The sequence below is a fragment of the Prunus mume genome, linkage group LG5, assembly GCF_029339155.1.
Source record: "Prunus mume cultivar Tortuosa linkage group LG5, ASM2933915v1, whole genome shotgun sequence".
Classification (NCBI taxonomy): domain Eukaryota; kingdom Viridiplantae; phylum Streptophyta; class Magnoliopsida; order Rosales; family Rosaceae; genus Prunus; species Prunus mume.
In genome coordinates, this window is record NC_142702.1 from 22,506,481 (window position 1) to 22,534,345 (window position 27,865).

A 27,865-nucleotide genomic window follows, 5' to 3' on the forward strand; every position below is an offset into this window, starting at 1 on the left:
GCATGATGGGTAAAACTTTGCCAAATTTTCAGACTGTAAATCTAAAGGTCCCATGTTTTCAACACAATTATCGCGTGATTATTTTTGTTTTGTGCAAATTTTAACACAAACTGAGATTAACAAATAACATATTTTTATTAAGGTGCAAACCCCCTAGTCCTAATTTTAATATTAAAACATTGTTGTATTTTTCTTTTTTCTCCCAATCGAACGCGTAGTTTTTCTTTATCTTCAACCAAAAAACCTGTGGACAGTGGAAGTGTCTTCTTAAATGGTTAAAATTGACTAATTCTCAATCTAGAAAGACTGCCTTTTTGATGAATTAAAGCAAACCCACACACAAGACAATTTCTACTAATTTATTTGGTAATGAAGCTTGCTACGTACGTTTTGTGGACAACCATGACATGTCCACATATGGAAAATGAAGTCTTTGAATATATAGTATTAAATTCCTACCGTGTTTTGATTACTTTTATTAGTTCTTGGAAAGAAGGTTCCCTTTTTTTGTTTTTTTGGGTTGGGAAAGCGCATGGTGGGATCACTATATAAATTTTAGAGTAAATTGCCGTGCACTTTTGAACTAGGACCCAATCAAACTTAACTTCCGAACTAAAAAGTCAATTAATTTATCACCCGAATTAATTAAATTGGTGAATTTAAGATTTGGTGTTAGATTTTTCGAAATTTCATCTATTTTTCCTTTAGTAATAAGGATAAATTTATAAATTTGAATAAAATAATAGTCAATACATAAAATGAAAAGAAAAAATAATAAAGCCAAAATAATAGTAAAATAACGTTAATGGTAAAAAAATAAAAATAAAAAAACAACCCACCTCTTCCTCATCCACCCCCCATCCCAGCCCTATTCCCCCTGTCACAACCCATCTCAGCCACCCAATAGCCCCCAACCTCGGTTGCTGCCATCCCTGGCCTCCTCAGCCAATAACTCAACAACATAATCGACGCCTTAATCGGAGCCGGCGACTTCGGGAACTGGTCCTCACCTTCTTCGAGCTCCAGGTCTTCAAGCCAGTCATCATTTCTCTTTCAACAGGTGTTGAGGCTGAATTGGAGCCTGAACCACTCATAATTACTCCCACTGAAATTATCACTCGAGCAAGTAAGACTGGTTCCATATTTTTCTTGCGTAGTTGGCAATTTTTTAGGGTCAGTGTACAGTACTGGTATCTCATTCAGTAAAGTTTACAGTGAAAAGATTAATGAATAAAAAATATCAACAATAAAAAAAGATATAGATGACATGTGGTGCATTGCATTGCATGTAGAGTGAGTTGAATATTCCTTTTCGTAACAATTTATTGATTAAGTTCAAATAGGTGAAACATTGAGCTCAAATCATCTAATAAAGTTTAGATTGTGAGACTTTGATGCAAGAGAATAACTTGAGAAATGCAACAGAAAACGATGTCGTGAAAACGATAGGATTGTGGATGGTTGGATTATTGAGCAAGAGGGTCCCTCCTCGAGTGAAAAACAATACCAATTATTGTTGTTCTTGTAAAAGCGCCAATCGTCAGTGTACATGCAGATGGGAGGTCATTTTCTACAGTTTTTTTTTTTAAATGAATAATTTTATTTAACAAAAAATGTCGCTTTAATTAATTAAGGCTGAAGAACATCAAATCCAGTATTTACTGAAAGAAAAAGGGTGCAAATCTTAGTGAGTTGGACGAGTTAGGTGACAGTTCAACTCAGCTTTGGAACTCGAATGCATCACTCGGTTCAAGTATAGGTTGACATTTCAAAATTAAAATATAGGTCATCTTATGGGGAAATTTTTATATGAAAATATGTCACTTGATTTGACCAAGTCTTTTAACTACTCCTATATAACTGTGCTTTTTTTTTTCCTTCCTCAAAGTCGATAAATGTTAAAACATAAAATCTTGGTGCAACCAAAGTAGACTGTGACATATAATACAAAAAAAGGTTTTTATTTAAACTCCACACATTTTTTGTTCACTTTAATATTTAAATTATTAAGCTCTTAAGTTTTATTATTGTGTAAAAATATAAAAAAAAAAGTCATCCAACTTAATACTTGACCATAGTACATCTATACACACACCTCATCACTCTTCATATTAAGTTTTAGAGAAACACAAACTCATTTACACCTTATTACCAGATTATTCATCTTTCAATTCAAAAAACCTACTACACTCTCATCTTCTCTTCACAAAACATCCTAGTTCATTCTCAATGCTACTACACATTTGATAACCGTGTTTTTATCTCTTTAAGTAATATGAAGTTGAGGAAAACTTGGAGTAGTAAGGAGCAAGATAGTGGGATGTGGGGTGTGAGATTGATGAGTTTTTTTTTTCTTTTTCTGTTAGGTGTGTATTTAGGGATAATTTGATAAGACAGTGAGGTTTTCTTAGAAATTATGAAAATTTGAATTAGAAATTAGGGTGAACTTAGAATATTGGGTGAACAAAAAGAAGTACAAGGTTTAAATAGAAAAACTCTATATATTATAAAAATAAAATAAAAAAACTAATTTTAACCTTAATTTATGTGATTTCCACATTTAGGCTACTATTAATTAAAATATCATAGTCAAATGTTCAACATGGTAGTTGATGGCCCCCAGAAATATGGCCCACTGCCACAGGGCCACCAGTATATATTATATAGTAAAATCATGGAAAATAAAATAGCTTAACCATCATCAATTTCTCTGGAGTTTCGTTGGGCTTGACTTCAGACTCTTGTCAAGCGGGGACTCTGCCTGTGGTGTCCTTTTGTACCCTGTTTTCCTCCCTATTATTATCTCTCTTCGAAACTCACACAATATTAACTGCCATTTATAGTTTCTCTCTGCGAAACATCTCTTGATTGTCAGAACGAAATTTCTCTACAAGCTCTTCATCTTGTTGTTGCTCTAATTTCTTCAGGTTCTCTCTGGTTTTGGGTTTCTGTTTGAGGCCTGAGAAAAGATGTGATAAGAAAAGAAAAAGTCAAGAATCTGATAAATGAAAGAAACTTCATCCAGTTGGGTTTGATTTGATGCAGCAGTCTTGCTTTTTTAGACGTGGGTTTTCAGCTTTTCATGCTGTAGGAATATAAGGTACAACATAAAGCACATAACTGTTGAGTTTTTGTTTATCTCAGCAACCAAAAAGAAAGTTAACTTGTGTAAGGGGTGATTGTTTCTATTTTCATGTTTGATGCTATTTAGAATGATTTATGACTTATTTTCAATTGCTATGTTCATCATTATCTTTCTCCTATTTTGGTAATTTTCTATCTTTGGTTCAGTCTTTTCAGTCAATGCGTTTACAATGATATTTTACAGTAATACTATCCCTAGAAGAATATGATCACTGCATAATTACTTTGTTTCAAGTATCGGAACATTGACCGGCTTTTCATATTGAAACTTTCATTGAGAGCTGTTGTTTTAATCACTAATGCTCTTCTGATTAAGTCTATCATTGCGTGCCTTTTCTAGTTTCTAGTGAAGAAAATTTCAATATAAGAGTTGGGTTCTTGCAGGGCCTGGATATCAGCTCTTTCAAGCAGTAAAAGAACCAAATCCGGATACCAAAATATGAATTCCGTGGGGCATAAGTTTGTAAGGTTAGTTTCTTCAAGTCTTGAGTACCAATAAAGTCCAATGTTGTTGGTGTTACTGTTTGTGTCTAATCTTATTTTATACAATTGTTTGTGCACCTCTGTGATGTTACAAATTCATGTGACTTTGTGTTACGTTTGTTGTTTTATCCAGGTTTGAAGATTGGCATTCGGATCGATCTGTAAGCTCTGAGCATGAAGCTTCCACTGGTCATGGACTAAATCCAAGAAGAGCTAGACCATCTGTGAATGCAGTTCTTAGGGGTCTCCGGCGAGGATTAGAGAGGGGTTCTGATCGGATTAGAAGCTTGAAAAAACCACTAGGTTCCACTTCTGTAGGTAACTGGTCAGCAAGGGAGTCAGGCTCTAGGAGGAAAATTCTTGACCCTCAGGGGTCATTTCTTCAGAACTGGAACAAGATATTTGTGATCACTTGTGTTATAGCTGTGTCCTTGGACCCGTTGTTTCTTTATACTGCAGTGGTCGATGGGAAATATAAGTGCGTGGATTTGGACAAAAGGTTGCAGATCATTACTTGTGTTCTTCGTTCCTTCACCGATGTCTTTCACATACTTCATATCATCTTTCAATTTCGCACTGGTTTTATTGCCCCCTCTTCTCGAGTATTCGGAAGGGGTGAGCTAATTGACGATCCCGTGGCCATTGCAAAAAGATACTTGTCCTCATACTTCATCATTGACGTTCTAGCTATTCTTCCTCTGCCACAGGTAGCTGCCCTTCCCTTTATTTCATAAGAAAGATTGAGGTTCATGACATTATGGAAGGTTCAGATTATGTTCCCCTAACCTTTTATTGCAAACCATTCTTTTAACCTTTCTTTTGCTTGTCAGACTCCCCCTTTTTTTATTTGCTTGAGTTATATTGATAAAAATATTCTCAGAAAACGTTCTTTCAATCAAATACGCTATTATGGCATTCATGTTTTATGCTAATACAAAATAAGAATAGGCTTTCTTCCCAACCTGTCTCCTTGTATCCTTAGTAGAACTCAGAATATGCTTTCTAGTGATATGCATTCCACTTCAATACCTTTCCTTTGGTTCTTTTACACCCAAACAACTAAAGAAAAAACACCACCTTGAGTGGAACAAACTAGAAGTTGGGGTCCTAATCTTATGTCCTCGAAACAATGTGTGTAATTGTGTGTATAGCCAGGAGGTTGAATTTGCAGGCTTTTTCCAGAATGTCCAATTATTATCAATTGCAGAAAACTGAATTCTTTGTTTAATATCTGAAAGGTTTTTAAAGTTTTTACATGGTTTTATTATTAGAACAGAGTGATTTTATTAACCATATCTCTGGTTGTAGCTTATGTCCATAATTCACAATGCCGACGATTTTGTTCTGCTTAATTTGTTCAGGTTGTTGTTTTTTTTATAATCCCAATATCACGTCCAGTTCCCCGAGTCACAAAGGACTTGTTGCTGTTTGTAATTGTTGCCCAATATGGGCCAAGGCTTTGGCGGATCTATCCATTATACAAAGAAGTAACAAGAACTTCAGGCTTCCTGACTGAAACAGCATGGGCTGGAGCTGCTTACAATCTTTTGCTCTACATGCTAGCCAGTCACGTAAGTCTTTGATTTGATAGTTTTTGAATCCTCAACAATCTCCAAGAAATTATGTGGGATTTCTGATCTGATAAGGACTGTGTCATACCAGGTAGTTGGAGCCTTTTGGTACTTGTTCTCCGCGGAACGAGAGTATAGTTGCTGGCGTATTCAGTGTCACGGGGATGTTGATTGTAAGAAATTCCTGTACTGTGATCCTAAGAATAAAGCTAACCCTAGCTTTATTAAGAAGTTAAATGCTTCTTGCCCTTTTATTGACCCTGATGAAATAAAAAATTCAACGGTGTTCAACTTTGGAATATTTACTGATGCTCTGCAGTCTGGTGTGCTAGAGACCAAAAATTTTCCAAAGAAATTTTTATACTGCTTCTGGTGGGGTCTGCGCAACCTTAGGTTTGTAATCATAAACTTTTTATATTTATTCTTAATAAGTTAGCATGCTGAGTTTAGCAGTTAAAATTTTCTTAAGGTTTCATGTACATACATGTTGCCGTTTTTAACTTGTACCGGTTTTGCAGTTCTCTTGGTCAAAACCTCAAAACAAGCACTTTTGTTTGGGAGATAGTCTTTGCCGTGTTCATATCTATCTTTGGATTGGTGCTATTTTCATTGCTCATTGGCAATATGCAGGTAATATTTGATGCCGTCATTTTCTTGACAACCAATATATGTTGTAAGTATTATGGGATGACACTAAAGATGTACGCAGCTTTGTTCTTATGCATAGCATCCTGGCCAAAAATTAGACTACGGATTGAGCACATGAAATTAACACATCGATATCTGTCTTAAATCAAATCTCTTAGTGCTAGCAGTGTTCTTAGTTGATGTACTTTCTTCTTGGATTGAATGAGCTAAAGCCTAACATTCTAACCTTGTTTCTTGTTATGTTATAGAAATTTCTGCAGTCCACAACTGTGAGAGTTGAAGAAATGAGAGTGAAAAGGCGAGATGCAGAACAGTGGATGTCACACCGAATGCTCCCCGAGAAATTGAGGGAAAGGATTAGACACTATGATCAGTATAAATGGCAAGAAACAAGAGGTGTTGAGGAAGAGACTCTTGTCCGTAACCTTCCCAAAGACCTGCGGAAGGACATAAAGCGCCATCTTTGCTTGGCTCTTCTCAATAGAGTGAGTGCTTTCACTAATAATTTATGCATCCTTTTCTCTCCAACTATTAGCAGTTGTGTTCATCAGCACACTTTATTAACTCAGGTGCCAATGTTTGAGAAAATGGATGAACAATTGATGGACGCCCTGTGTGATCGTCTCAAGCCAGTTCTTTACACAGACAAGAGCGTTATCACTCGAGAAGGCGATCCAGTTGATGAGATGCTATTCATCATGCGTGGATATTTAGCAACCATGACTACCAATGGTGGAAGAACTGGCTTCTTCAACACTGCTGATCTTAAGGCTGGTGACTTTTGTGGAGAAGAGCTTCTTACATGGGCCTTGGATCCAAACTCCTCCACCAATCTTCCCATCTCAACTAGGACAGTGGAAGCTAAAACAGAAGTTGAAGCCTTTGCTCTCATGGCTGATGATTTGAAGTTTGTTGCCTCCCAGTTTCGGCGCCTACACAGCAAGCAGCTCCAGCACACTTTCAGGCAAGGCTCAAATAACCATGCTTTTTCCTTTTTCATCATGGACAACTAATATGAACCCAAAAAAAGGAGAAAAGTTACAGAAAGATTCATATTTCCACCTTCATTTGATTTTTAAGCAAAATACCTCATAACATTGCTTTCTCTTCAAATATGCAACAGAACAAGCATGCTATGTTATGCAAAAGCAAAGCATTATATTTGGAATGTGCTTACCATTCTTCTTGATTTTTTTGATTTCAGTATGTAGTTTTCTCATGCCATAATGTTTACTTTTCAGGTTTTACTCCCTGCAGTGGAGGACATGGTCAGCCTGTTTCATACAAGCAGCTTGGCGCCGGCACTGCAAGAGAAAGCATGAGAAGTCTTTACGTGAAGCAGAAGACAGGCTGCAAGATGCTTTGACAAGAGAAGCTGGAAGCTCACCAAGCCTACTTGCCACTGTATATGCATCAAAGTTTGCAGCCAATGCAGTACGAAACTTGCGACAAAAGGGTAAGCGCAACACTAGACCTTCACCAACATTGCTGCCACTGCTGCCTCAGAAGCCCGCTGAGCCTGATTTTACCGCAGAGCGTCATGACTAGTAGTACATTGGTATGAAGTGATTAGCGTCTAAGTTTTGCTTTCCAGATACAAGTTTATCCTTGGAGGTTTCTGTGTATTAAAATATTGGTAACTTGGTGTAACTTCCCTCCCTCTGTATCTAACTTAGCTTTTTTCTCAATTTCTCCTTTTTGATCCATTGAGAGTTCATTTGTTTTATGAGCCAACCTTCATGTGTGATATGACATTCATAGCGGATAGTTTTCTATGTATAAAAAATATATTATTTTATAACATGGAATAAAGCGGAAATTTTCTGCCAATCATTCCCTTCAAGTCAAAAACATCTCTTTGCTGCTTAAGTCGGTCATTCAACTCGATAAGATGCAAGCTCAGCTGCCTTAACATTAACCTCTCGGTTGCTAATATAATTTTTAGCTGTTACTAGTCACAAAAGGTGTATAAAAGAACATTAATATAACTCAAAAGGTATATAAAAGATACGCGCCTTATAGAGCTCTCCAACTTTTATTTCCAAAAATTGCCCATGAGACTTGTAATCTTGTAAAACTCATGTGTGATTCACTCTGTGTGAGATAGTTGAATCGTTGTACTCTACAGCATCGAGGGAAAGGATGCATAAAATCAAGCTTAAAACAGATCATAATTTACTTCTACCTCAGAGTGTCTTCTCCCAAAAGGGATTCCACTGTTAACTGATTCATAGCCGTCTAGCAAAAAACTTTCCATCATCCGGTGCACCATAAACTTAGTTGGAGCAGTACTTTCACATCTTCTTTTGTTTATTTCTTTCCTTGATTTGATTTTCCAGACTTTTAAGTCTCTGCTTGAGAATTGAAGTCCGTGATATTCTTCTGTCAGTAACCTTTGATGGCTTAGTGGGTAACGGAGATCCTGATTCAACGGTAGTGTCCTGTTCAATTGCTGAAGACAAAAAAGATTGAGGTTGTGATGGAGCAGGAGGTGGCACAGGAATTTCAGGAAGACCAAGGAAACTCTTCACCTCTGGGAGCCTAATTACTGCAGGAATACAATACAGTCCGTCAGCGTAAATACGCGGGAAACAAGATATGCTCAAACAAGCTCCAGAGCTGACTAGAACCACCAAATTTTGTTAAAATGGAAATGGTTCATCTAATGGGTTAGGTTACAATCTTTCTAACATATTCCAAGCAAGGTGATTTTAGTGCTGACGATGTGGGCTCAGGCCACCCATCCTGTACTTTGCCTGATCCCCATCTACTTCCATTTTGCAAAGGAGATGGCACAGTTTAATAATAAAACACTATGCTGTCAATTAGGGGTCCAATGTATATGGCTTGTGTACTAAATTACCCCATTAGCACTTTCAATTTAACTTTCTTACTTGACAGGAAGAAAAAGAAAACCTAAGGGGTCACTCTAGTGAATGGTAAAAGGCTCAGGCTGTCATCTGCATGTGCACAGGTTTGATTCTTAAGGGCAACATTGTCAACTAGATCCAAGGAAAACCACCAAAAGTTCTAATGATATACTGAATTGCATTTAAGCATCTGATCAAAGCAAACAAATCCCTCATTTGAATTCAAAGTAGGGTTACAAAACATTACATACAAAAAGAAGTTCATGATTTGCAGGAAGGACTCACCTAATCCATATGTAAGGGAGAACAGGTTGGAGGTGAGCCAATAACAGAACAGTGCCTGCAAAGACATGGGATTCAACAAAGCAATATAAAAGATCCTGGACATACCCTACTCCCATACATTAAATTCAGCAAATTCACAAACCTTGGGGAAACTCATCATTACAGGAACTGAAATGGCCGCAAGGATTCTAGAATAGTTTTTCATAGTTTGGGCAATGGGATTCCCTTCAAGACCCTCCTGCATGTTGCACTAAGGAAACAGCAGAAATCACATAACTGCTCACTCTTTGGAAAGCATCATAGCAATAAGCCAACAAGGTAAAAAGCATCTGATAGAAATATCCACCCACAATCAATAAAAATAAATAAAAAATAACTCTCTCTTAATTAAAAACCCAAGAGAAATTAAATACCATATATGCAAGCTAAATAAGTAACAAAAATCCTACCTCTACTGTAATCAAGAATGTCAACGATGTCAGAACTGGAAGGATGAGCAAGCTATCTGGAGTAGTGAGATCAGTAAACCAAAGAGCTCCACCACTTTGAAAAGAAGGAACCTTCTCAGCCATGTTTCTAACCTGCATTTACAAGAGTCAGAAAATGAAACACAACTTGAAATTTGGAAAGTCATGAAAATAATCAAATATCAAATGAATAGTTTCAACAAGATACTACAAAACTGAGGGGCTCTCATATCTTACAGCTAAGAAAAAACTGATGAAGATGGGACCTTGAATGAATAGCGGTTGCAATTGAGAAAGTGGATTGACTCCATATCTGCAAAAACCGTGCAGTTTCAAAGCGTTAAATGCATGCACATGCACATATAAGATGGCTGCATGAGAAACAATGACAAAGAAATAGAAAAAATAAAAGGATACAATGTGTGTGTACTCCTTTAATCTGCAAACAGTGAGAATTCAACTACACTAAATGTACAGGCAAAACGGTTGTCGAACCCTCATGTGAGACAGCTACCACAGGAAAATTCAGGAAGTAGACTTTCTGGCTTTAGATTTAGGTCCCTTCTAATTGTCATTATTTTAATTAAATCAAATCGTAGTCCTCTTTTTTCTATCTTACTTTCATTTTGTTGGCAAACCAACCATTACTAAGAACTTTTTTGCAATTTGAAAAAAAAAAAAAAAAAAAAAAGTCGTCTTAACTTTTAAATTGGTTATCTTCATAGAAACACATTTATGTATCACAGTGGAAGAAAGAATGTATGTATCTGACAAGATTACATCTATAAAAGGAAAATAGCTAATCATCAGATGTGATTCCATCAGACTGAAAAATTACTTACTCCTTGAACAATGCCTTCATTCGTTTCTGACCTTCTTGCAAAACATTCGGATCCATTGCCTAACAAATATATTGTATCAAAATGAAGAAAATGAAGCTTTCTGAAAACTTTATGATGCACACCATATCATATGAGGAAATTAAAGTTGATTCTGAGATAGACAATATAAGATGCTGGCCAAAAGAAGCAAAGAGACCATGGTGGATTTTGATGAGTATCTCAGCATACTAGATTATCATGATTCCCCCCCGGCTACTGCCCCCACCCCAAACAAAAGAAAAGAAAAAAAAGAAGAAGAAAGAAATTCATACCATATCTTGCATCTGTTGTTTTAACTCCTCTAAATGGGGCCTCATTAACTGTATCGCAATAGAAAAAATTAAAATAAACAGAGTCAGATACTAATTGAATGCTTTCTTCTTCTAAACAATGTAAGAAACTGAATAAAAAACATCAAAAATAGTAAAATTACATCAATATTCACAAATGTATTGAAACATACTACCTGCCCCTAACCCCTCTCCCCCCAACCCCCAAATGGCTGGGGGTTGTCATATAAGTGATTCAAAGCATACTTCAACTCATGAAAATATGAATCATGCCACCATCACATTTAAAAGAGTACCGCTTGCACAAACAATCAAGGAATGGTGTTTCTTTCATATAGTCAAAAGGATTAACAAACGATCATAGAATCAGGTTATTAAACAGCTGAAATAGAGTATCCACCCCGAGAGAGAGAGAGAGAGAGAGAGAGAGAGAGAGAGAGAGAGAGAGAGCCCAGGAAACATACAACCTCTGGACAAGGGCTCGTTATCACAGTTATGGTCATTAAAAATATAGTGATTCCAACTGCAAGAAATCTTTCTGGAGTATCTAATACAACCTTTGATGTTCATCAAACTTTAAACTGACACATCCAGGAAATTAATTGATAATTTATAGTTTTCAATAACAGATTCACATGTGCACACACACAAATCCATTGAGCTTAAGGGAATGAAAACTAACATTAAGTTGTGTAGTAGCCCTGAGTTGATTAATGAGAAGTGGAATTGTAGCCCCTCGAATCAGAATAGTTGTTAAAGCTATTGAGGCCCACCTGGAAAAACAATTAATCACTTTCAAGGAGAAACCAAAATAGCTTTAAGATAAAATTTGTAACCATAAGCTCTGTACTTCTACTTAAGCAGCATTACATAATTGTTTCACTATTAACTTTCCTTCAACTTACCAAAAAATATTAAAATCATATAAAAAAGGAAAAATAAACAAGATTGTCAAAAAGTAAGAGAATTCTCCCTAAAATCATTTCATTTACCAATTACATCCAGTAAAAGAATGCACGCCATCGATCAAATACTGCAGGGCAGCAACTGGGAAGAAAGAATCTGCTGCAGCAGCAGCCACTTCACTCACAGCGGGGGCTTGTGAGGTTACCACTTCCACCGTCTTATCCGTAATAACCTCAGCAAAATAGCCAACGTCATTAATCTTATCAGACCCATCATCGATTATGGCTGACATATACCTACAATGAAAGGAGCCAAGCCCCATTTTCCAAGACAATGATGAGCCTGTCCTCTCTCTACATAGAGAACCAAAACAAAATCCAAGTGTCGAGTTGTAAGAGCCACGTGGCAAAGTACTCTTGATCACAGGTGGAGGCAAACTTGAATTCGGTGCATGTGATTTAGTATCCTCATTGTTATCATGAAGAATGTGACTAAATGAAGGGTGGAAACGTCTGGTACCAAAGGTCACTGTGGTGGAGACACTACGTCTACAAGCCATTTCTGCTAGCTAACTTCTGCTAAAAGAAGCAGATATCTAAACATTATAAAGAGATTACATATGCAATATAGAACAAGAAAAAAGCAAGACAACACGATCATAACACTTTCTACTTTGAGGTGTTATATTCATACCCACTTGGCTTACAAGAAATGTAACACAAAGGAGAAAAGAAAGAAATATTGCAACCCCAAATTTCAAGTTGTTTGGACTTGTACTGAGTTGTACTTTCTTCAGTAATATTTCTTGGTCTTCACTGCTGAAATCTAGTAGGATCCAAAAGTCGTACTCTTTTCCAATTTCTCACTTTTTTTTCTCAATCAACTCAAAGAACCTCTCACAACGCATTTTCATGGATTCCACAGAAAAGTTTGATATGTTAGGATCAAGGACTTTCAGGATTGAACTAAGTTAAAGTTCCATATATATAATTAGCTAAGCACCCAATGAAAAGAACCCAAAACAGAGTGCTCAAAGTTGTGAATTAAACTATCAAACATTTGGTTGGGGCTTAACTTTGAAGAACCCAGATGGGCTTTACATGATGAGTTACCACCAACAAATTATAAAAGTTTACGTCGTTGCACTGTATTTTCTTAAGAGCCAAACAGAAATTAACCAAACAGAAAGAGAACCATTGGAATTAATTACCTTTCTGACTTTTCTTAGTTCTCTTCTGGACGCGAAGAGACAGAAACTTCATTAGCAGCAGAACGCTTCATTTTCATAAATTTCGAACACAGTAGGTATGATAAAAAAAAAAAATTGAAAAAAAGAAGAAGAGAGAAACAACGTGATTTATACTGCATGTCGTTAAAATTTAAGCGCTTGTAAACGTTATGTCGTATTTATGCGTAGCAAGTCCCAGTGTACTACCAGATGTAGAGGATTGCTTTGAAAGCAAAATTTTTAACAATTTGAAAGGAAAATAAAACAAGGATTATATATAATTCCATAATTACTAGATTGTTCTCAGTGGTATTATATTGTTCACTAATGGCTCTGATAATATAATTATGTGTGTACAATTTATTTTATACTTGTCATATTAATTATAAATAAATCTCTTGCTATGGCAATGGCAAACCCAGCTGGAATTAACAAAATCACTCTCCATGATAAAACATTCCAACCCTGCATGGCAAAAAAACGATGGTCAGCACCTTGAAAAAGAGAAGTGTGTAAAGTAATGCTACATGAACCATATTTATTTTCTGATCATATTATATGACAGTTGATGTGTTAATTAACTGTTGATCGTGATAATTGATGTAATGAGTAAGCACCAACTACTAAGTCATGAGCTAATGTGGTCAAAAAATTCAGGTGACTTAGCATTTTTGGAGTGTGTATGTATTACTTTGAGCAGTCAGTGTTTTTATCAATTGGAGGGAGATTGAGGGACAGGCCACATTTCTTGGGAAGAAGAGAGACTTGAGAGGGATTATAGTTTCCAACGGAAGACAACATTTGCTTAAGGCACTTGCACACAGCTTCCCTGTCTGGTCTGGAATTAGCATTGACACTCAGCTCCTTAACCCCTTTGCAACACTCCTCAGATGGCTTGGTGTCGCTTCCACCTTTCACAAAACTGAGACACGGGGCCACTTGCTGGGTTACGGTAGGGCATGAAGGCGCCGAATTTGCAGCACTTGAAAGGAACAAGAGGACGGCTAGGAATCCAATGAGGCGAGTCATTGTTGCTCCTAAATTTTAAGATCACTTGGGGGCAAGTGTTTAATTCCCAAGTTTGAGGTCTTTGCAAGACTGCAGGGTACATATATAAATGCTTGAGTGCAGGTTTTTCAGTTTTCAAGCCCCACAGCTGTAATTATGCTCATGCAAGTTTCATGCCAGTGATCGGTTTCTGTTTCCATGAAGACAGAATAGGACTTCTCATGTTGGGATTACGTGAACAACTTAATTAGGGCACACTAAGAAGTTCCCTTTGGGTTTAATATTTCTTAGCCAGACACATTACTCATAAGAACCTGAAATTCAGACAACGCTTAAAACAGCTTGTGTGAGTCATCCTCTTTCATACAATTTTTCTTTTCTTAAGAATCTGATGTTCAACAAGTATACAAGAAAAAGAAAAACAGCAATCTTTAGTTTTAATATTTTGAGTCTTTCAATACGGTACTACTACAATACACTGTAAATAATGCTACTAACTGCACAAGACTAAACTACGTGTTTCTATATACATGTATGCTGCGTATTCAATCTGTGTCATGGATTAGATGAGTTTCGGAACTCAGACTTGGAGTCAGTAGCACGTCTTGTGTACAATGAGCCGACGCCTGGAACTTCAGCATGTGAAGACACTGCAGAAAGAGGCTGGAAGTTCGTATTCCCAACAAACCAATACAGAGCCCATTTCAAATTGCAGAGGGTGTACTTTAGAGCTTTAGTCCAATTCTCCTGCTTATTGAAGCTTTGAGTGATAGAATAGCTTTCCACTTTGTCATTCTCAATCCTGCCAAAAAAAAAGCCCAAGACAATTAAAAGGTATCTAGAGAAAGTAAAATTATACACGACATTCGTTAAGTACATGGATAACCATGCAGAATAAAGTTTGTCAAACCATGAAGACTTATGTCTATGTTGCATGCTTCTCATGTGTGTTAAAACAATTGAAAGGGTAAACAAGATAAACTACGGTGCTCATTAATGCAAATATTGTATCATCTATGAAAAATGAATACCAAGGAGAGGCAGCAAATGCTTTGAACATGATATAACATACTATTGTTGTAGACTGCAAAAACTTACTTGTATGGCAATTTAAAGCATTTTTCAGGTGGTATGTTGTTTTCTTGATCCTTGGAATTTGCAAACTCAGCAAAGTCTTTAAGGCATGTCAAGAACAATGTCATTGCTTTGTCATACCGAGTGCTCCAAAACAAGTTCACGGGACCAAACCTAATAAATACTCAAGTTAATTAAAACATCCAACAAAATGTTGGAAAAAAAGAAAGTAAAAACCGAATTGTGAAATACAGGTAATTTCAGAGATCTCTCCCCCAACCCCAACCCCAAACCAAATCCATAGACATCTTTATTTGTACATAAGAAACATATATAAATATTTGTTATAATTTATAATCATCTATCCTAGCCACTCAACATTTGGGTAATCTCCACTTCATGCACGATGTACTGCTAAAGGGGGATCTACTAAATTTGAACTTTACAATACTGAAATTAAATGTCAAAAAACAATTAAATAGTGAATAAAATTAAAGGCATAGTCTATACTTACAGCTCATAAGTGTTGTTGTTGTCCATAATCCGAGGGTAGCTGCCCATAGGAAGTATTTTTATTCGATATCTAGAAGGTAATGAATTAAGGCCATTTCAACACAATATAACTAAGAAATTATTTACAACAACTTAAAATGAAAAATTCTTCTGTCTTGTAAAAAGGATACTGAAATCTTGGACGGAAATATTGACACATGGTATGGAGGAGAAGGCAGGCTTGGCCCCAGGCAGCATTTATCTCATCCCACTCAACCTAATTGTATTCACAGCATGGTAAACATCAATATCAGACCCTATTTTCTGTCCCTCAACGGTAGAAGGAAAGATTCAATTTATTGGTGCTAAGACAATTCTCAAAGGAGAAGGAAAATGCATTCTTAGTTTTCTGACCGGAATTTTTGGAAGTCGTCCAAGTCGAAAATTGTTGATGGTACCAAATTCTCCATCATGCCAGATAGGAAAGGCATCATTGAGCACATTAGTTCGTTTCAACAACTCCAAGTGCGCCTGTGAAACTTCTATCTTGGACAAAATTGCATCTCTCTCTTCCTGTTAACCAAAAAGATTTTTCTTGGACTCAAAGTACTAACAGGACATAAAAGGAATACTAAAAAAGGATGGGAAAGATTTTTCTCAGACTCAAAGACAATGTACGCAACTCTTTTTTGATGAGGACAACAAAAAAACTAATTGCTGACAAACAGATATAGAATTACCAGAAACCACATTGTGAAGACAACCATTAGATAATAATAATTCAATGCCAAAGAAACTTTTGAAACCACTTTAGACTACACCAAACAACTGCCAGAATATCAACATAAATTCAGAACATATAGGACAAATGTACTGCCTAGAAGATTGCAATGCAACTGCTAGAGAAGCAGAAGAAGAGAAGAAGATCAGCAACACACCTGATTCGAAATTAATTGAAACTGAAAATTATTGAACTCATGCCAGTACCTGTTACACGTTAAGCAAAATAAACAATCAGGATTTCCCAGGTTTACGTCAAAGGGTGAGTACACAAGATGAAATCTGATACATAGTGAAGAACACTTGATATTTTATCAGGAAGTAAACCAACAAAAATCAACAAACAACATTAGGAAAAGGAACATACCGCTCCTCCAATTCCTTAAATCTGCAAGATTTTAACTCAAGTTCCTTCAGCTCATTATTTACTTCCGCATTCTGTTTCTCCATTTCTTCAATTGCTGCTTCAAGTTTTCTCTCTTCTTCCTCAATCTTAAATAGCATCCAGAGAGGAAGAGTGAGCATTTAGACCTCACTTTGAAAAACTATGATACTAAATATGCTGATATAAAATAAAACGCATTTTTGAAGGTTTCTTAGGATGAGAGCTCAGATGTATTTGATATTAATTAGTACAAACGCATCCATGCTGGTCATGCAATCTCTAAATTCACCATTCCCCTGAATAAAGGCATATTTGCTATAATAATAAATAATAATAAAAACTTATTTCACTCTCCAAATATAGATCACACAGTGATTTATGCATGGACAACATTTTAAGTAAGCACCTTTAGTTTTTCCTTGAGAAAATCAGCCTCACTAAGAACATCCCTTGTCTCTCCCTCCAAGCGTTTAAGACAGGCTTCATAGGCTTTAATGTCCCTATTCACATCTTCAACCTCCTTGTCAAGTTTATCAGACACTACCCTCATGCATTCAAGACATAAAGGTTGCTCGACCTGGAAATGTTAGCAGAAACATAGAGATTATAACTTCTTTTTTAAAAAACAATTTCTGGCACCAACATAGTAGACGCTATCAAAAGGAAACTGTAAAATTCCATTTACGTTCTTTTGCACTATTATACATACTTGTGTTTGGGTGGTGGCAATTTCAAATGCCCGTTTCAGGAGAGTTATAGTAGAGTGAAACCCAGAATTGTTAGGCTGCAAAGGACCATTGGGTCCTCCATCAGGTGACGGCAACTGGGCCCCACCACCATCTGCTGATGACTCAGATTTATAAACAACCACAAAGGACTCATCCATTGCCTTTCCAGACTGGCTTGTTTGGGCGGCTCCAACACGGGGACGAGGAGGGACTCCTTGTGCCTGGGGTCTTTGCTTTTGTAACACAACAAAAGAATTGTCCATCCGTGTTGATAACACACTGTTTGCCCCATGCATTGAAGAGCCCTGCATGCCTGCATATATTCATCACCAAACCGCTTACTGATTAAGAAAGCAATCCTTTCTCCACACATCACTGCACTTGGCCATCAACAAAACCCTTAACCCCCCATAAAATTACAAACTCAAATTTCCACTGAAAATAGCCAACACAAGAAATCTTATATTTGGTAAGCATCATACGATTCTGGTCAAATAATCCACTCATTTGGATTCAAAAGTCCAACACAGCTCCCATTCTAGCAATGGTTCCACAAACGAAGAGTTTCATACTTAATGAATTGCATATTCACAAGGGTCAGCTAGCTATAAGACCCATTTCTAGCTTAAACACTTTGATCAAGAAATTAAGAAAAACATAACGCCAAAAGCAGCAAACTTAAGGTGTTTTAGCCGCAATAAAAGTTCAAAAGAGCAACAATTTAACTCACTAAATCAAAATCGAAGCCATTTTCTCGATAACGAAATTAGTTTAATACTTTCCAGGGTCAATCCATTTCAATTCAACATTTGCCCTCGATGAAAATCATTTACAGTCTCACCCATTGAAACTCCAATTGAAACCTCCCACAAACCTCCAGAAACCAAATGGGATTCAATAATTCGATGCCCAAAACTCAAATTTGCGCGCATAAATGCACTCATAAATGGTAAATACAAATAAGAAAGGGATTAAAAGAAAAAACTAACCGGAGCGAGAGAAATCGTTGAAGAACTTTTCGGCATAGGAATCGGCGCCGACGATGCAGAGAGAGTTGCGGCAGTTCTGGCAGACATATCTGGGCAAATTCGGATCCACCTGAAAGCCCCGACCCTTTTCTCCCATTGAAGTAATTGTGGATGGTTTTTGTCGGGTCTGTTTTGCTGTAAGTGGGAGGCTCTAGGATTCGTATCAGAGGAGACAAAGTTTTCTCTCCTTTTCTTATTTTCTCTTTGTTTCTTGGCTGAAGCTCACCAAGGAAATCACAACAGTCTTGCTCCGGTTTGTTTGTTTGTGAAAATTGAATCCATTCATCCCTCTTTTTGGTAGGAAAAATGTTAACTACAAAATAACTCCTTTAAATATATATTTTTTTAATTTCATAAAAGACTAATTTAACTAATTTCATTACAAATTATTTTTTCTTATACCAAAAGTGATAGTTTACTATTATAAGACCCGAGCCAAAGGAGTTGGGCAAGTTTCCCTATATAGGGGTCAAGTCGTCGAATTAGCCCAATAGGCGATCCTCACTTCGTTAAAAACCATTAGAAAGAACCTCAAACCCTTACTAATGCTTCATTCCCTTTCAAACCTAAGGCCTACAAGTATTAAGGATTACAATTCTCATGCAATTTATTGCTAATTATGAGGTTTTTCAAACTAAGACCTCAGTGTCAAAGTTAATTTGCTACTTGATTGGCAGTGCAGCGAATTTGAGTAAAATTATTTATTTACTTATTTTATAGTACAAATGATAGTCCAAATTAAAATGGAATGAGATTTCTCTCACACACACACAACTAAGATGTTCTTGGAATTCGAATATGAGACCTCTTATCTGCAAGTCAATACTATTTTCTACTGGACTAGACCCGTTGGTAGTTATTTAGTTTTAATCACTTTTGACATGTATTTTATATTTTCTTAAATTTTTTATAAAAAAAAATCTTATTCAAAAAGGAAATAAATACCCGACCCGGAATCTGATCCCAGATTGGATAAAATAGAAACCCGAGAACCATACAAAATCCGATCCCCAAACCGAACTTTATTTCCTTCTCTCCTTCTTCGACTCGATTGCCAACAATCTTGGTCCTTCGAAACCCTAAAAACCCCTTGAATTGTCAACAATGGAGGACACCAAATCCAAGACATACAACCTCTTTGTGACCCTTTTGGAGGGCAAAACCCTTACCCTAAAATTCACAGCCCCAGATGTCTCCGCCGCTTCCATCAAGAACCGCCTTCTCGAAATCACCAAAATACCCCTCCACCACCAGCGTCTGGTTACCGGGACTCGCCAGCTCAAGGATGATTCCGTAATTTCGTGCTCCTCAGACGTGCCGTACTTCCCAACGGTCCATCTTCTGCTTCGGCTCGTCGGCGGGAAAGGTGGTTTTGGGTCGCTGCTGCGTGGGGCGGCGACGAAGGCCGGGCAGAAGAAAACGAGCAATTTCGATGCGTGTCGTGATATGAGCGGTCGGAGGCTGCGCCACGTCAATGCGGAGAAGAAGCTTGAGGAGTGGAGGGCTGAGGAAGAGGAGAGGAGGCTTGAGAAGAATGCAGAGGACTTTCTGAAGAATCTGGCGAAGAAGGGCAAAAAGGGATCTGGAGACGCCGAGGCTGAAAAATATGTGGCGAAGTATAGAGCTGAGTCGGAGCGCTGCGTCTCCGAGGTTTTGGATTCGGTTAAGGAGGCTGTGAGTGGGAAGCGTAAAGGGCCGGCCAAGAAGGCGGTGGCACAGTCGAAAAGGATGAAAATTTGGTAAGGAATTTGATTGATTTTAATGGGTTCTGTTTCTCTTATGTTAGTTATGTTGATTGTGTGCTAGGAGATTTTTGGAAGTTGTGAAATTGAAGGAAGATTTTATCCTTTTACTCAACATGGCTGATGATTTTCATGATATGTATTGTTTATAGGAAGGTTAGAAAATAAAAGGAAGTAATGGAATGGGTAAATGAAGGCGGTTTGTATAAATTGGTCTTTGTAATGTTTTGGACTTATGTTAGTTATAGGTATAGAGGTTAAATTATATGTTAATTAAAGTTCAGAATTCTAGAACTGCTTGGCTAGATTCTGTGTTGCTGAATATTTGGCTGATAAAGCCAAGTTCTTTACTCTATCAGTTTCCTGTTGCTTTATGAAGGTCAGATATGATAGTTCATACTCGGTTTGGTTAAGCCAGAAGGTCTCAGTAAGTTTAGAGGAGCCTAAGTTTTGGAATAATCTCTACTGTTGGCAGAGCTTTGTTTCAGCAATACTACATTTTCGTTCAGAAATTTTTTGCTATCAAAGCTGTCTCTCTCTTGTATTAAAATATAATCTTATTGGTATTCACATCTGAGTTTGTTGTTTTTGTCAGGATGGGCAAGAGAAAAATGGGTGAAAGTGACAGTGATACAGAGGATGATGACAGTGATAATGAAGATAAAAAGGGGAAATCCGTTGTATTAAATAGTGGGAATAACTCAGATTCAAGTAAGGATGCTGAGGGAAGTTTGGATTCTGTGACTGGTAGGAAACAGGACGGTGAGATCTCAGGTGGAGGGTCGGGTGAGAGTGGCTCTGAGGAAGAGAAAGAGATTGTTGTGCAGGGAACACAGGGTCAAGAATCTCTTCACAGTGAGAAGAATGATGTGGTTGAATCAGTAATTCATGAAGAGAAGATAGTTAGGAGTGCAAGTACCCCTTATTCAGAGCCTGATGCGGTTTTGAAACCTGAAGCAGTGCAAGAGGAAAAGATGGATTGCAATGGACCGGATATGGGAAATCTAGATGTAGTCGATCAGTCCCAGGAGGTTTCTAGTTCAGGTGATGTGAAAGGAAATGAAACTACATCAATTGTTTCTGAAGCCAATGGTTCTTCGGAATCCAATCCACGAGTTCAGGAAGAAACAGTTGCAAGTGGAGACGCTGCAGAGATAGAGAAGCCACTGAATTTTGATGAGTTCAATTCAGCAGCAGAAATGGAGGTATGCTTTTGAGAAGTTTATTTTGTCGTATTTATAATCTTTCTGGCAATATACTATGCAGCCATTGTTGCTTATTAGGGTGATGTAGGTTTTTTGCATGCTTCGTTTAAATCTATTAAGGCACTGTTTCAGACCCCAAAAAAAAAATATTAAGGCACTGCCGTTTCAAGAAGCTGAATTTTTGTTCAGTATGTACAAGATAACTCTACCTTGTGGTCATGAATCATCATGTCCACTTCCAAGAAAAATTAAAGCCCATGCTAATTTATACATACCCACCTGATTGCTTTTTTCATCACAGCTCTCACCATCATCTTTCCTACCATGCTCATTTTAGTTAGGGATGCTTTGACATCAAATCATTAGTGAGCATTAGCATGATTTTTCCACCTTATTATGATAGGTTCTCGGCCTGGAAAGGTTAAAGTCTGAACTGCAAGCTCGTGGGTTAAAATGTGGTGGTACTATGCAAGAGCGCGCTGCTAGGCTTTTTATGCTAAAATCTACCCCGATCGAGAAGATTCCAAAGAAGCTGCTTGCAAAGAAATGAGAATATAATGTACTTCTTCTTTTTACTTTGTAGAGGAAAGCCTCTTCTATAATGAATGAACAAGGGGAGTTTAGTGTATGTTAATATTTCAATCTCTGCCCAGTTGTTGACTAGTTATGTACTTGTATGTATACCTTTGATGGATAATGTCTGATCCTTTGACTGATGCAATTTTCATGTTGTTTTTTTCAACTTCACTCTGTAGAAGCTGCCCTGTGCATTATCTGTGGTTTAGATTTGCTCTTCTTTTTTACAAGCCTGAGTTTTCAACCCCCAAAGTTACACATTCTATTGAGTAAAATATCTACACACAAAAATTGGGTATGGAGGGTAAAGTCCCGCAAAATCTTAACCACTATGTACACTAACGCGTGAGTAAAAGTTTACAAAATAAAGAAGTTAAAAAAAAAAAAAAACAAAAAAATCAGACATTGTTCGAGTTTGAGTCGGCATGTGCCGGGGATGGACTGTTTCGGCAAACTGGGCATGTGCTGTTCAACCGAAGCCACTCATCAACACAATCAGCGTGGAAGCAGTGTTTACATTCCGGGATACATCTCACCGTCTCCTTGGTCAGATACTCCGACAAGCATATAGCGCACGTGGTGCCGTTGGGCCCCGGCAGCCGGCGGCTCTCACCAAGAACTAGCATCTGATATGACTCAATGGTGGTCTGGTCCAGACCCATGGTTACAATGGTGGGTTCATGCGGTTGTGGTTCGGCGGCAACTGCGGTGGCGCTTCGTTGTGCAGAGCCACCAGGAACCCTGTCCTTGATGCAAGCAAAGCAGGCTATCCCAACTGCGCAGGTGAGGGCTGGTACCGTGATGGACATGCAAATGATCCTGAAAACTTGGAAGCCCTTGTTTGATCCGCCTGGAATTTGAAGCCATTATTTAGTGCTGGAAAACAAGCTCTTGCTCTGCAGATTTAGAATTGCATTCCACTTAGTGGCCACCCAATGCATTTTCTTCTTGTTATTATTATCATCTTTTTATTCAAAAAATTATTATTAATTTATTTTCTTATCCCTTAAAAAAATTTATTTAAAAAAAAAAGTTAAAAAGATTAGGAAAGAAGTAGTTATTGGGTTTTGACTTTTGGCCCCTGCCCTGCCCCTGTAACATATGAAGTGGAACTTTTCAAATCAATAAAGAAAGCTTTAACGTGTGCCATAGTATCAGGGAAAATCAAGTTATGAAGTTTTCTATTCATCCTTTTAGTTGGCTTTTTTTTTTTTTTTTTCCCCCTGATACATAGTTGACATCGCTTTAATTAGTAATATTGGCATAATTATGCATAGAATTTTTTAAAATTTTCACATGGTTAATTCCAATTCTACGAACGAACACACTTCAATTAGGCAATTAATCTGTGAATTAGGACACTGAAAATAATAAAGATTAAAGAACCTGCTGTTGAATTGTAGTCGCAGACAAGTTCTTGGCTGGTGTTGCTGAAGAGTCCGCAAATCCCACCTTGGATCTCACAGGCACTGCAAGCGGGTTCATACCAAGTCAAAAAAAGATCCGAATCAAGGTTGGTCGAGAACCCGTCCTCCGTCCGGACCTGCCTGGTAACCGGAACAGCCAATGTGGCAAGAATCCGACACGTGGTGGACATGGAGTTTGCAAGGGTGGTGGAAGGGGTGGCCAAAACTGAGGTGGTGGAGTTGCTGAGGCAGTCAATGGGGGTGAACCTTGACTTGGTGAAGGAAGCCGGGCAGCTGAGGAAGGTGTAGTTTTGATACACAGCAGCAACAAAAGGAGAGCCTGCAAGGCTGAGACTTAGAAGCTTTTGAGGGAGGCAATTGTTGGGGTCGTAGAGCTGAATCTCTTGAGTGGCATAGCTGATTGCTCTGACGAAAAACTCTCCGGAAAGTGGAAGTTTTATGACTGTTAGGCCCTGGCTGTTGCAGGTCAGGTTGAAGCCCGGGTAGCCGCAGTTTTCGGGTTGCTGGGCTTGTAACCGGAACGGGAAGCGGATGGGGAAGCCGGTGTAGCCACAGACGGAGACCGGGCAGTCGTCTCGGGCGTAGACGTGGGGGAAGAGGAAGAGGAGGGCGAAGAAGATGTCTAAGATGTCCATAATACCAAAAGGTCTAAAACCAGGATGAGAAGGTGGAATTTGTAGGAGAGATTCATTAAAAAATTCAACAAATTCTAAAGTCAAAAGTTTATGAAGTAATGGTAGCTCTAGCCCACATCAGAAGCAGTGGTCATCACTCACCACGATCGTTGCTTTTGTACGATTTTACCAATTAGAATATGTTTGTGTGCTAAAGGTCAGCAGTGAGCGCAGATCACATGTAAATCCTATTTAACCACATTTTTTTTTCAGTTTTAAATCTAAAGTCAGAGATTAAATTCACAGATTTGGTAAGCTAAAAGAAACCATTAAAGATTAATACGCAACTAACATCCACTTGTCAAGGAGTGCACGTAAGATCAACTAAAATTAACATTTATATTTGTAGCACAGCACGTGTATTTATCAATTCTACAGGGAAGACCACACTATCTCAAAGCTTTCATGTTTTCCCTTTTAAGGGGAGTAAACAGGAAATTAAGCTACTAATTACTAGTTTAATGAACCCCAATATGGGTTTGTTTTCTGTTTTTTTTTTTTATGGGTATCATTTTGTCAGAAGGGAATGTTTTCACTTTTGGCTAAGACCAGAGGGATGGGACTTTACAGGAGCTGCTGAGAGATTCTAATAGATACAACTTCACCTCCAGCTCCAGCTCTCATGACTTGGTATTTGACTTGAAGTCCTGGTATCAAGAAATTCGACGAAAATGCGAACATTAGACATAAATTTGTCGATCAACAAATGGCTAAAGGCAATGCAATTTTTATGTTCATATATGTCAGCTTGGAAAAATCAGAAGTTCTTTCTTTTTCTACCTTCATTTTTCTGTAAGTTGGTGTTGACTGCAACTGAATGTAGAGTAATGATAGCCTTTGGTTGCCAGTCGTTCGGTTTACCAACCCATGACTTGAGATTAAAGACTGCTGCCATTTCATTTGGAAATTTGACCACATTAACTTGTATGTTCAGCAAACAGAAGTAGAGGTAACATTAAGACTAATTAATGAGATTAACGTTGACTAATTTTGGGTTATTGGAGCAGTAGCAGGGCAAAGAGCATCTGAAGAAGTTACCAGATGTTGGAGAGTCATTGAGATGTTTGAGATCGAAAATAGCCCCCGAAGCACCATCGACATGCTTTTTGACATCATGGGAACCGATAAGTTCGTATTCCCAGCTTCCATCCTGGTACCCCTCGCGCAAGAACAATTCTATATGCCTTGCATCCAGTGTCTGCATTGTTCCTGCGCATAACAAACATGAAATGAGAGACCCTGAAGCCCTTTGCCTCCAATCCCCCTGGCTTTCCAAGGACTTTTAATAAATAGCTAATAATTTGATCTGTCAAAGTTCAAACACAAGTATTGAGAAGTGATGGGTTTTGTTCTGCCTTACCATCACATGTATTGAGCTCGCAGACGGGGCATCGAACAAGTTGGAGATCTGTGGGAAATCATTAAGTTGAAAATTGAAGTTAAATTGAAGCGTTCAAGAAAAACAAAAAATTTGATCTTCATTTGTCTGAAAGAAAATGGCAGGATGATTGAGTGCAGCTGAAGTTACCAGCTATCCATATCCCAGCTTTAACGTTATCCAGCACACAATAGCCGCAGGCCTCCAACATTTTCTGCATGGTATCTTCTTCTGGGAGTTTCGTTGGGTTTCTCAGCCTTTCTGTCAAGAGTGCTTCTGAAGATTCAACGGAAAATGCACCAATCCGCATCCAGTCTGATTAGTCCAAACAAATACGAAAAGAAACTCATTAGTCTTCTGTGGAAATTATTATACATATGGTGAGGTTTGTGTTTATTGTTCATCCCAAGAGAATAAGGAGAAAGCATTTGTCTTATATTTTATACAAATTTTAAAGAAACAGGACACCTGTGACAGCCAATTAGTCCACACTGCACTCTAGCAATGCAATTAGACACATAAGAACATAGAAACCAGCTGAAAATTAGACATGCATCAATTTCCAAAGACAGGAGAAACAAAATGCGTACTCGAAGAGAAGTTACTTACCATTATGACTTGCTAGAAGTTCTCATTGACTTTTGAAAAGAAAAAAATAGAAACCAATACAGTAAGGACTTTTGGTTGGCTAAAGTTCTCACTGACTTTCGACGGTCTTCAAAAGTCCTCATTGTCTTCACTACTTATTGTCTTCAATCCAGTTATGATATATAGCACACAATCATCTTTTAATATGAATCTTATTTCGCCAACAAAACAAAAAAAAAAAACAAAAAAAAAAAAAAATCATATAAACGTCATGCAAATCTTACATGATATTGATTTCTTTGAGAATAATCATGTGTTATCTTATTATTAATTTTGACGTGACATAATGATAACATTTTCCTACTTGTGGTAAAATTGCGCACAAAAACCACCGAAACAGAGGTAAAATTGCGCACTCACCAATATGCTTCTCCTTCTGGCGGAACATGTAAGAATGGCTTCCATCTGCAAAACACCAAACCCAATTGGTTCATTAGCATTAGCAATCCCACTTGATCAGACGATTATAATTCGTTTTAAACCAGTCTAATCAAATATAATTGAGATCTGGAGGCTCGGATCCGTACCGAAGGCTGAAACGTAGAGCTTCCTCCAATTGAATGCCACGTGGAGAGGAGCAGGGACCTGAAGATCACGCAGGCACGCGTACTTCCATATGCTCCCTTCCATAATCAGACCGTGGAACCAACGACATGTCGTTGCGAGCATCACCAGTGCCTTTCCGTCTAGATACTTGGCGATCTCTGTCCAAACGTCCTCTTCGTACCTTTTTAAATACAACAAAGGAAAATTAGTTACGGCCTGTGAAAATTCGAAAATTAGTTACGCTCTGTTTGGTTACTGTTGAAATGCTTTCCAAATTAAACACAGAGGGATTCTCAGGATTTCTCAGGTGAAAAATGTAGATTTCTCGTTTTCTCGGCAACCAAACAGGTACCAAAATAGATTTATACTAGAACAGCTTCCTCTGCAACTAACAAACAGATATACATACCGTTCTCTGTAAACATATTTTTCTCTACGAAAACTCAAATCTGTGCTTGAAATTGAACTAACTGAATCATGAACTTTTCAAAATTTTGACCAAATTAGAAAGATCGAAGTCCATATCAAGTTCGAAGAACAACGAACATGCAAAGCATAATTCAGCTTCAAATTTCGAGCAAAATAGAGAAAATTCAAATCACAGCTCCGATTTCAATCTAAATCCTTCATTTCTCAGTCGAATGCATGTAGACGTAAAGATAGAAGCTCAAATACACAGAAACAACATTTGTACAGCAAAATAATTCAAATCAAATCACAAGTCATCACTTAGAATCTCATTCATGATTCATGAACTCAAACACATAGGCACAAACACATTCAAAAGCATTTGCGCACGAAATTTCGAAATTCAAGTTCAAATTGAGAGAGAGAGAGAGAGAGAGAGAGAGAGAGAGAACCAGCAAAAGGCAGAGCCAGCGGAGTTGTCAGTGAAGCGAGGAGAGCTGCAAGAGCAAATCGTCTTGGTTCTTCTCATACGCTTTTGCATTTGCGGAGGTTGGGGCTGGGTGACGACGGCTCTCTTGCGCTTCGGCATTTTCTCAGTGTGTGTTTGGTTGTTCTGAGCCAAAACTAAAGCGATCGCTCTTTCAAAGCTCCAAGGCTTTGCTATTTATACGCGCGCCACCCTCAAATTCAAAATATAACAAACTGAATTCAAAATATGGGCCTACATTATGGGCCGGCAGATCAATAGTATTTTCTCTAAGCTGGACTTCCACGTGGCCCGTATCTTTCATGGTGCCTTTTTATTTTTTAGATTTATTAAATTTGAAAGCAATTTTGGGTTATTTTTTTAATGATTAAAGATTTTCATTAATACTTGGATGGAGAGATAAATTCTTTGGGAATGCATAGAAACCCCTATTTATTTGCAGTGGACATATTCGGCCATTAGTTTCACATGCAAGAGAACAAAGGAAATATTTGAGGAGAATACAA

At 37.8% G+C, this 27,865-nt stretch overlaps 6 protein-coding genes and 1 pseudogene across 8 annotated transcripts; 2 read left to right on the forward strand and 5 right to left on the reverse strand.

The window, feature by feature from the left end:
* The first annotated feature begins 2,716 nt into the window (after window positions 1–2,716).
* LOC103332242 (cyclic nucleotide-gated ion channel 1) lies at window positions 2,717–7,676 on the forward strand. Its single transcript, XM_089052502.1, has 9 exons — window positions 2,717–3,100; window positions 3,529–3,612; window positions 3,761–4,334; window positions 4,989–5,198; window positions 5,290–5,591; window positions 5,717–5,828; window positions 6,095–6,331; window positions 6,416–6,803; window positions 7,081–7,676. The coding sequence occupies exons 2-9, from the start codon at window positions 3,584–3,586 to the stop codon at window positions 7,392–7,394; spliced, it is 2,166 nt and encodes a 721-aa protein (XP_088908628.1). The 5' UTR covers window positions 2,717–3,100; window positions 3,529–3,583; the 3' UTR covers window positions 7,395–7,676.
* A 167-nt stretch (window positions 7,677–7,843) lies between these two features.
* LOC103332243 (mitochondrial inner membrane protein OXA1-like) lies at window positions 7,844–13,214 on the reverse strand. 2 transcript variants are annotated; one of them, XM_008234964.3, is made up of 10 exons: window positions 12,756–13,214; window positions 11,632–12,120; window positions 11,322–11,412; window positions 10,622–10,669; window positions 10,311–10,369; window positions 9,706–9,781; window positions 9,451–9,582; window positions 9,144–9,251; window positions 9,002–9,056; window positions 7,844–8,394 (listed from the first exon to the last, which is right to left on the reverse strand). In XM_008234964.3, the coding sequence occupies exons 2-10, from the start codon at window positions 12,102–12,104 to the stop codon at window positions 8,141–8,143; spliced, it is 1,296 nt and encodes a 431-aa protein (XP_008233186.1). In that variant the 5' UTR covers window positions 12,105–12,120; window positions 12,756–13,214; the 3' UTR covers window positions 7,844–8,140. The 2 variants fall into 2 exon arrangements, with proteins under 2 accessions (XP_008233186.1, XP_008233187.1); XM_008234965.3 differs by having other exon boundaries at window positions 11,632–12,123.
* Window positions 13,211–13,802, reverse strand: LOC148917352 (non-specific lipid-transfer protein 1 pseudogene; annotated as a pseudogene).
* Window positions 13,803–14,101: 299 nt separating this feature from the next.
* Window positions 14,102–18,552, reverse strand: ATG6 (AUTOPHAGY 6). Its single transcript, XM_008234961.3, has 10 exons — window positions 18,230–18,552; window positions 17,222–17,553; window positions 16,919–17,089; window positions 16,495–16,619; window positions 16,286–16,334; window positions 15,762–15,920; window positions 15,539–15,624; window positions 15,370–15,438; window positions 14,880–15,029; window positions 14,102–14,583 (listed from the first exon to the last, which is right to left on the reverse strand). The coding sequence occupies exons 1-10, from the start codon at window positions 18,363–18,365 to the stop codon at window positions 14,337–14,339; spliced, it is 1,524 nt and encodes a 507-aa protein (XP_008233183.1). The 5' UTR covers window positions 18,366–18,552; the 3' UTR covers window positions 14,102–14,336.
* Window positions 18,553–19,232: 680 nt separating this feature from the next.
* On the forward strand, window positions 19,233–21,957 carry LOC103332214 (Ubiquitin-like superfamily protein). The gene is made up of 3 exons (XM_008234938.3): window positions 19,233–20,007; window positions 20,606–21,215; window positions 21,619–21,957. The coding sequence occupies exons 1-3, from the start codon at window positions 19,373–19,375 to the stop codon at window positions 21,763–21,765; spliced, it is 1,392 nt and encodes a 463-aa protein (XP_008233160.2). The 5' UTR covers window positions 19,233–19,372; the 3' UTR covers window positions 21,766–21,957.
* A 125-nt stretch (window positions 21,958–22,082) lies between these two features.
* Window positions 22,083–24,067, reverse strand: LOC103332239 (putative RING-H2 finger protein ATL21A). The gene is made up of 2 exons (XM_008234960.2): window positions 23,178–24,067; window positions 22,083–22,641 (listed from the first exon to the last, which is right to left on the reverse strand). The coding sequence occupies exons 1-2, from the start codon at window positions 23,851–23,853 to the stop codon at window positions 22,190–22,192; spliced, it is 1,128 nt and encodes a 375-aa protein (XP_008233182.2). The 5' UTR covers window positions 23,854–24,067; the 3' UTR covers window positions 22,083–22,189.
* A 134-nt stretch (window positions 24,068–24,201) lies between these two features.
* Window positions 24,202–27,495, reverse strand: RMF (reduced male fertility). 2 transcript variants are annotated; one of them, XM_089052504.1, is made up of 8 exons: window positions 27,325–27,495; window positions 26,446–26,645; window positions 26,279–26,323; window positions 25,421–25,585; window positions 25,253–25,300; window positions 24,931–25,101; window positions 24,673–24,777; window positions 24,202–24,539 (listed from the first exon to the last, which is right to left on the reverse strand). In XM_089052504.1, the coding sequence occupies exons 1-8, from the start codon at window positions 27,459–27,461 to the stop codon at window positions 24,457–24,459; spliced, it is 954 nt and encodes a 317-aa protein (XP_088908630.1). In that variant the 5' UTR covers window positions 27,462–27,495; the 3' UTR covers window positions 24,202–24,456. The 2 variants fall into 2 exon arrangements, with proteins under 2 accessions (XP_088908630.1, XP_088908629.1); XM_089052503.1 differs by having other exon boundaries at window positions 24,673–24,780; window positions 27,325–27,493.
* Between the last annotated feature and the right edge of the window lie 370 nt (window positions 27,496–27,865).

Coding starts and splice junctions, on each gene's coding strand:
- LOC103332214 (XM_008234938.3), top strand. CDS start 19,373: ATGGAGGACACCAAATCCAAGACATACAACCTCTTTGTGACCCTTTTG. Junction 20,008..20,605: donor TCGAAAAGGATGAAAATTTG/GTAAGGAATTTG, acceptor TGTTTTTGTCAG/GATGGGCAAGAGAAAAATGG. Junction 21,216..21,618: donor ATTCAGCAGCAGAAATGGAG/GTATGCTTTTGA, acceptor TTATTATGATAG/GTTCTCGGCCTGGAAAGGTT.
- LOC103332242 (XM_089052502.1), top strand. CDS start 3,584: ATGAATTCCGTGGGGCATAAGTTTGTAAG. Junction 5,829..6,094: donor TGCTCATTGGCAATATGCAG/GTAATATTTGAT, acceptor GTTATGTTATAG/AAATTTCTGCAGTCCACAAC. Junction 6,332..6,415: donor GCTTGGCTCTTCTCAATAGA/GTGAGTGCTTTC, acceptor TTATTAACTCAG/GTGCCAATGTTTGAGAAAAT.
- LOC103332243 (XM_008234964.3), bottom strand. CDS start 12,104: ATGGCTTGTAGACGTAGTGTCTCCACCACAGTGACCTTTGGTACCAGA. Junction 11,413..11,631: donor TCTTTTACTGGATGTAATTG/GTAAATGAAATG, acceptor TTGTTTTTCCAG/GTGGGCCTCAATAGCTTTAA. Junction 9,057..9,143: donor TAATGATGAGTTTCCCCAAG/GTTTGTGAATTT, acceptor ATGTCTTTGCAG/GCACTGTTCTGTTATTGGCT.
- RMF (XM_089052503.1), bottom strand. CDS start 27,461: ATGCCGAAGCGCAAGAGAGCCGTCGTCACCCAGCCCCAACCTCCGCAA. Junction 25,586..26,278: donor CCAGAAGGAGAAGCATATTG/GTGAGTGCGCAA, acceptor TGGACTAATCAG/ACTGGATGCGGATTGGTGCA. Junction 24,540..24,672: donor CAACTTACAGAAAAATGAAG/GTAGAAAAAGAA, acceptor TCTTGATACCAG/GACTTCAAGTCAAATACCAA.
- LOC103332239 (XM_008234960.2), bottom strand. CDS start 23,853: ATGGACATCTTAGACATCTTCTTCGCCCTCCTCTTCCTCTTCCCCCAC. Junction 22,642..23,177: donor CGACTACAATTCAACAGCAG/GTTCTTTAATCT, acceptor TTCAAATTCCAG/GCGGATCAAACAAGGGCTTC.
- ATG6 (XM_008234961.3), bottom strand. CDS start 18,365: ATGGGAGAAAAGGGTCGGGGCTTTCAGGTGGATCCGAATTTGCCCAGA. Junction 16,335..16,494: donor TTTAAGGAATTGGAGGAGCG/GTATGTTCCTTT, acceptor AACGTGTAACAG/GTACTGGCATGAGTTCAATA. Junction 15,439..15,538: donor TATTTCCGTCCAAGATTTCA/GTATCCTTTTTA, acceptor ATTACCTTCTAG/ATATCGAATAAAAATACTTC.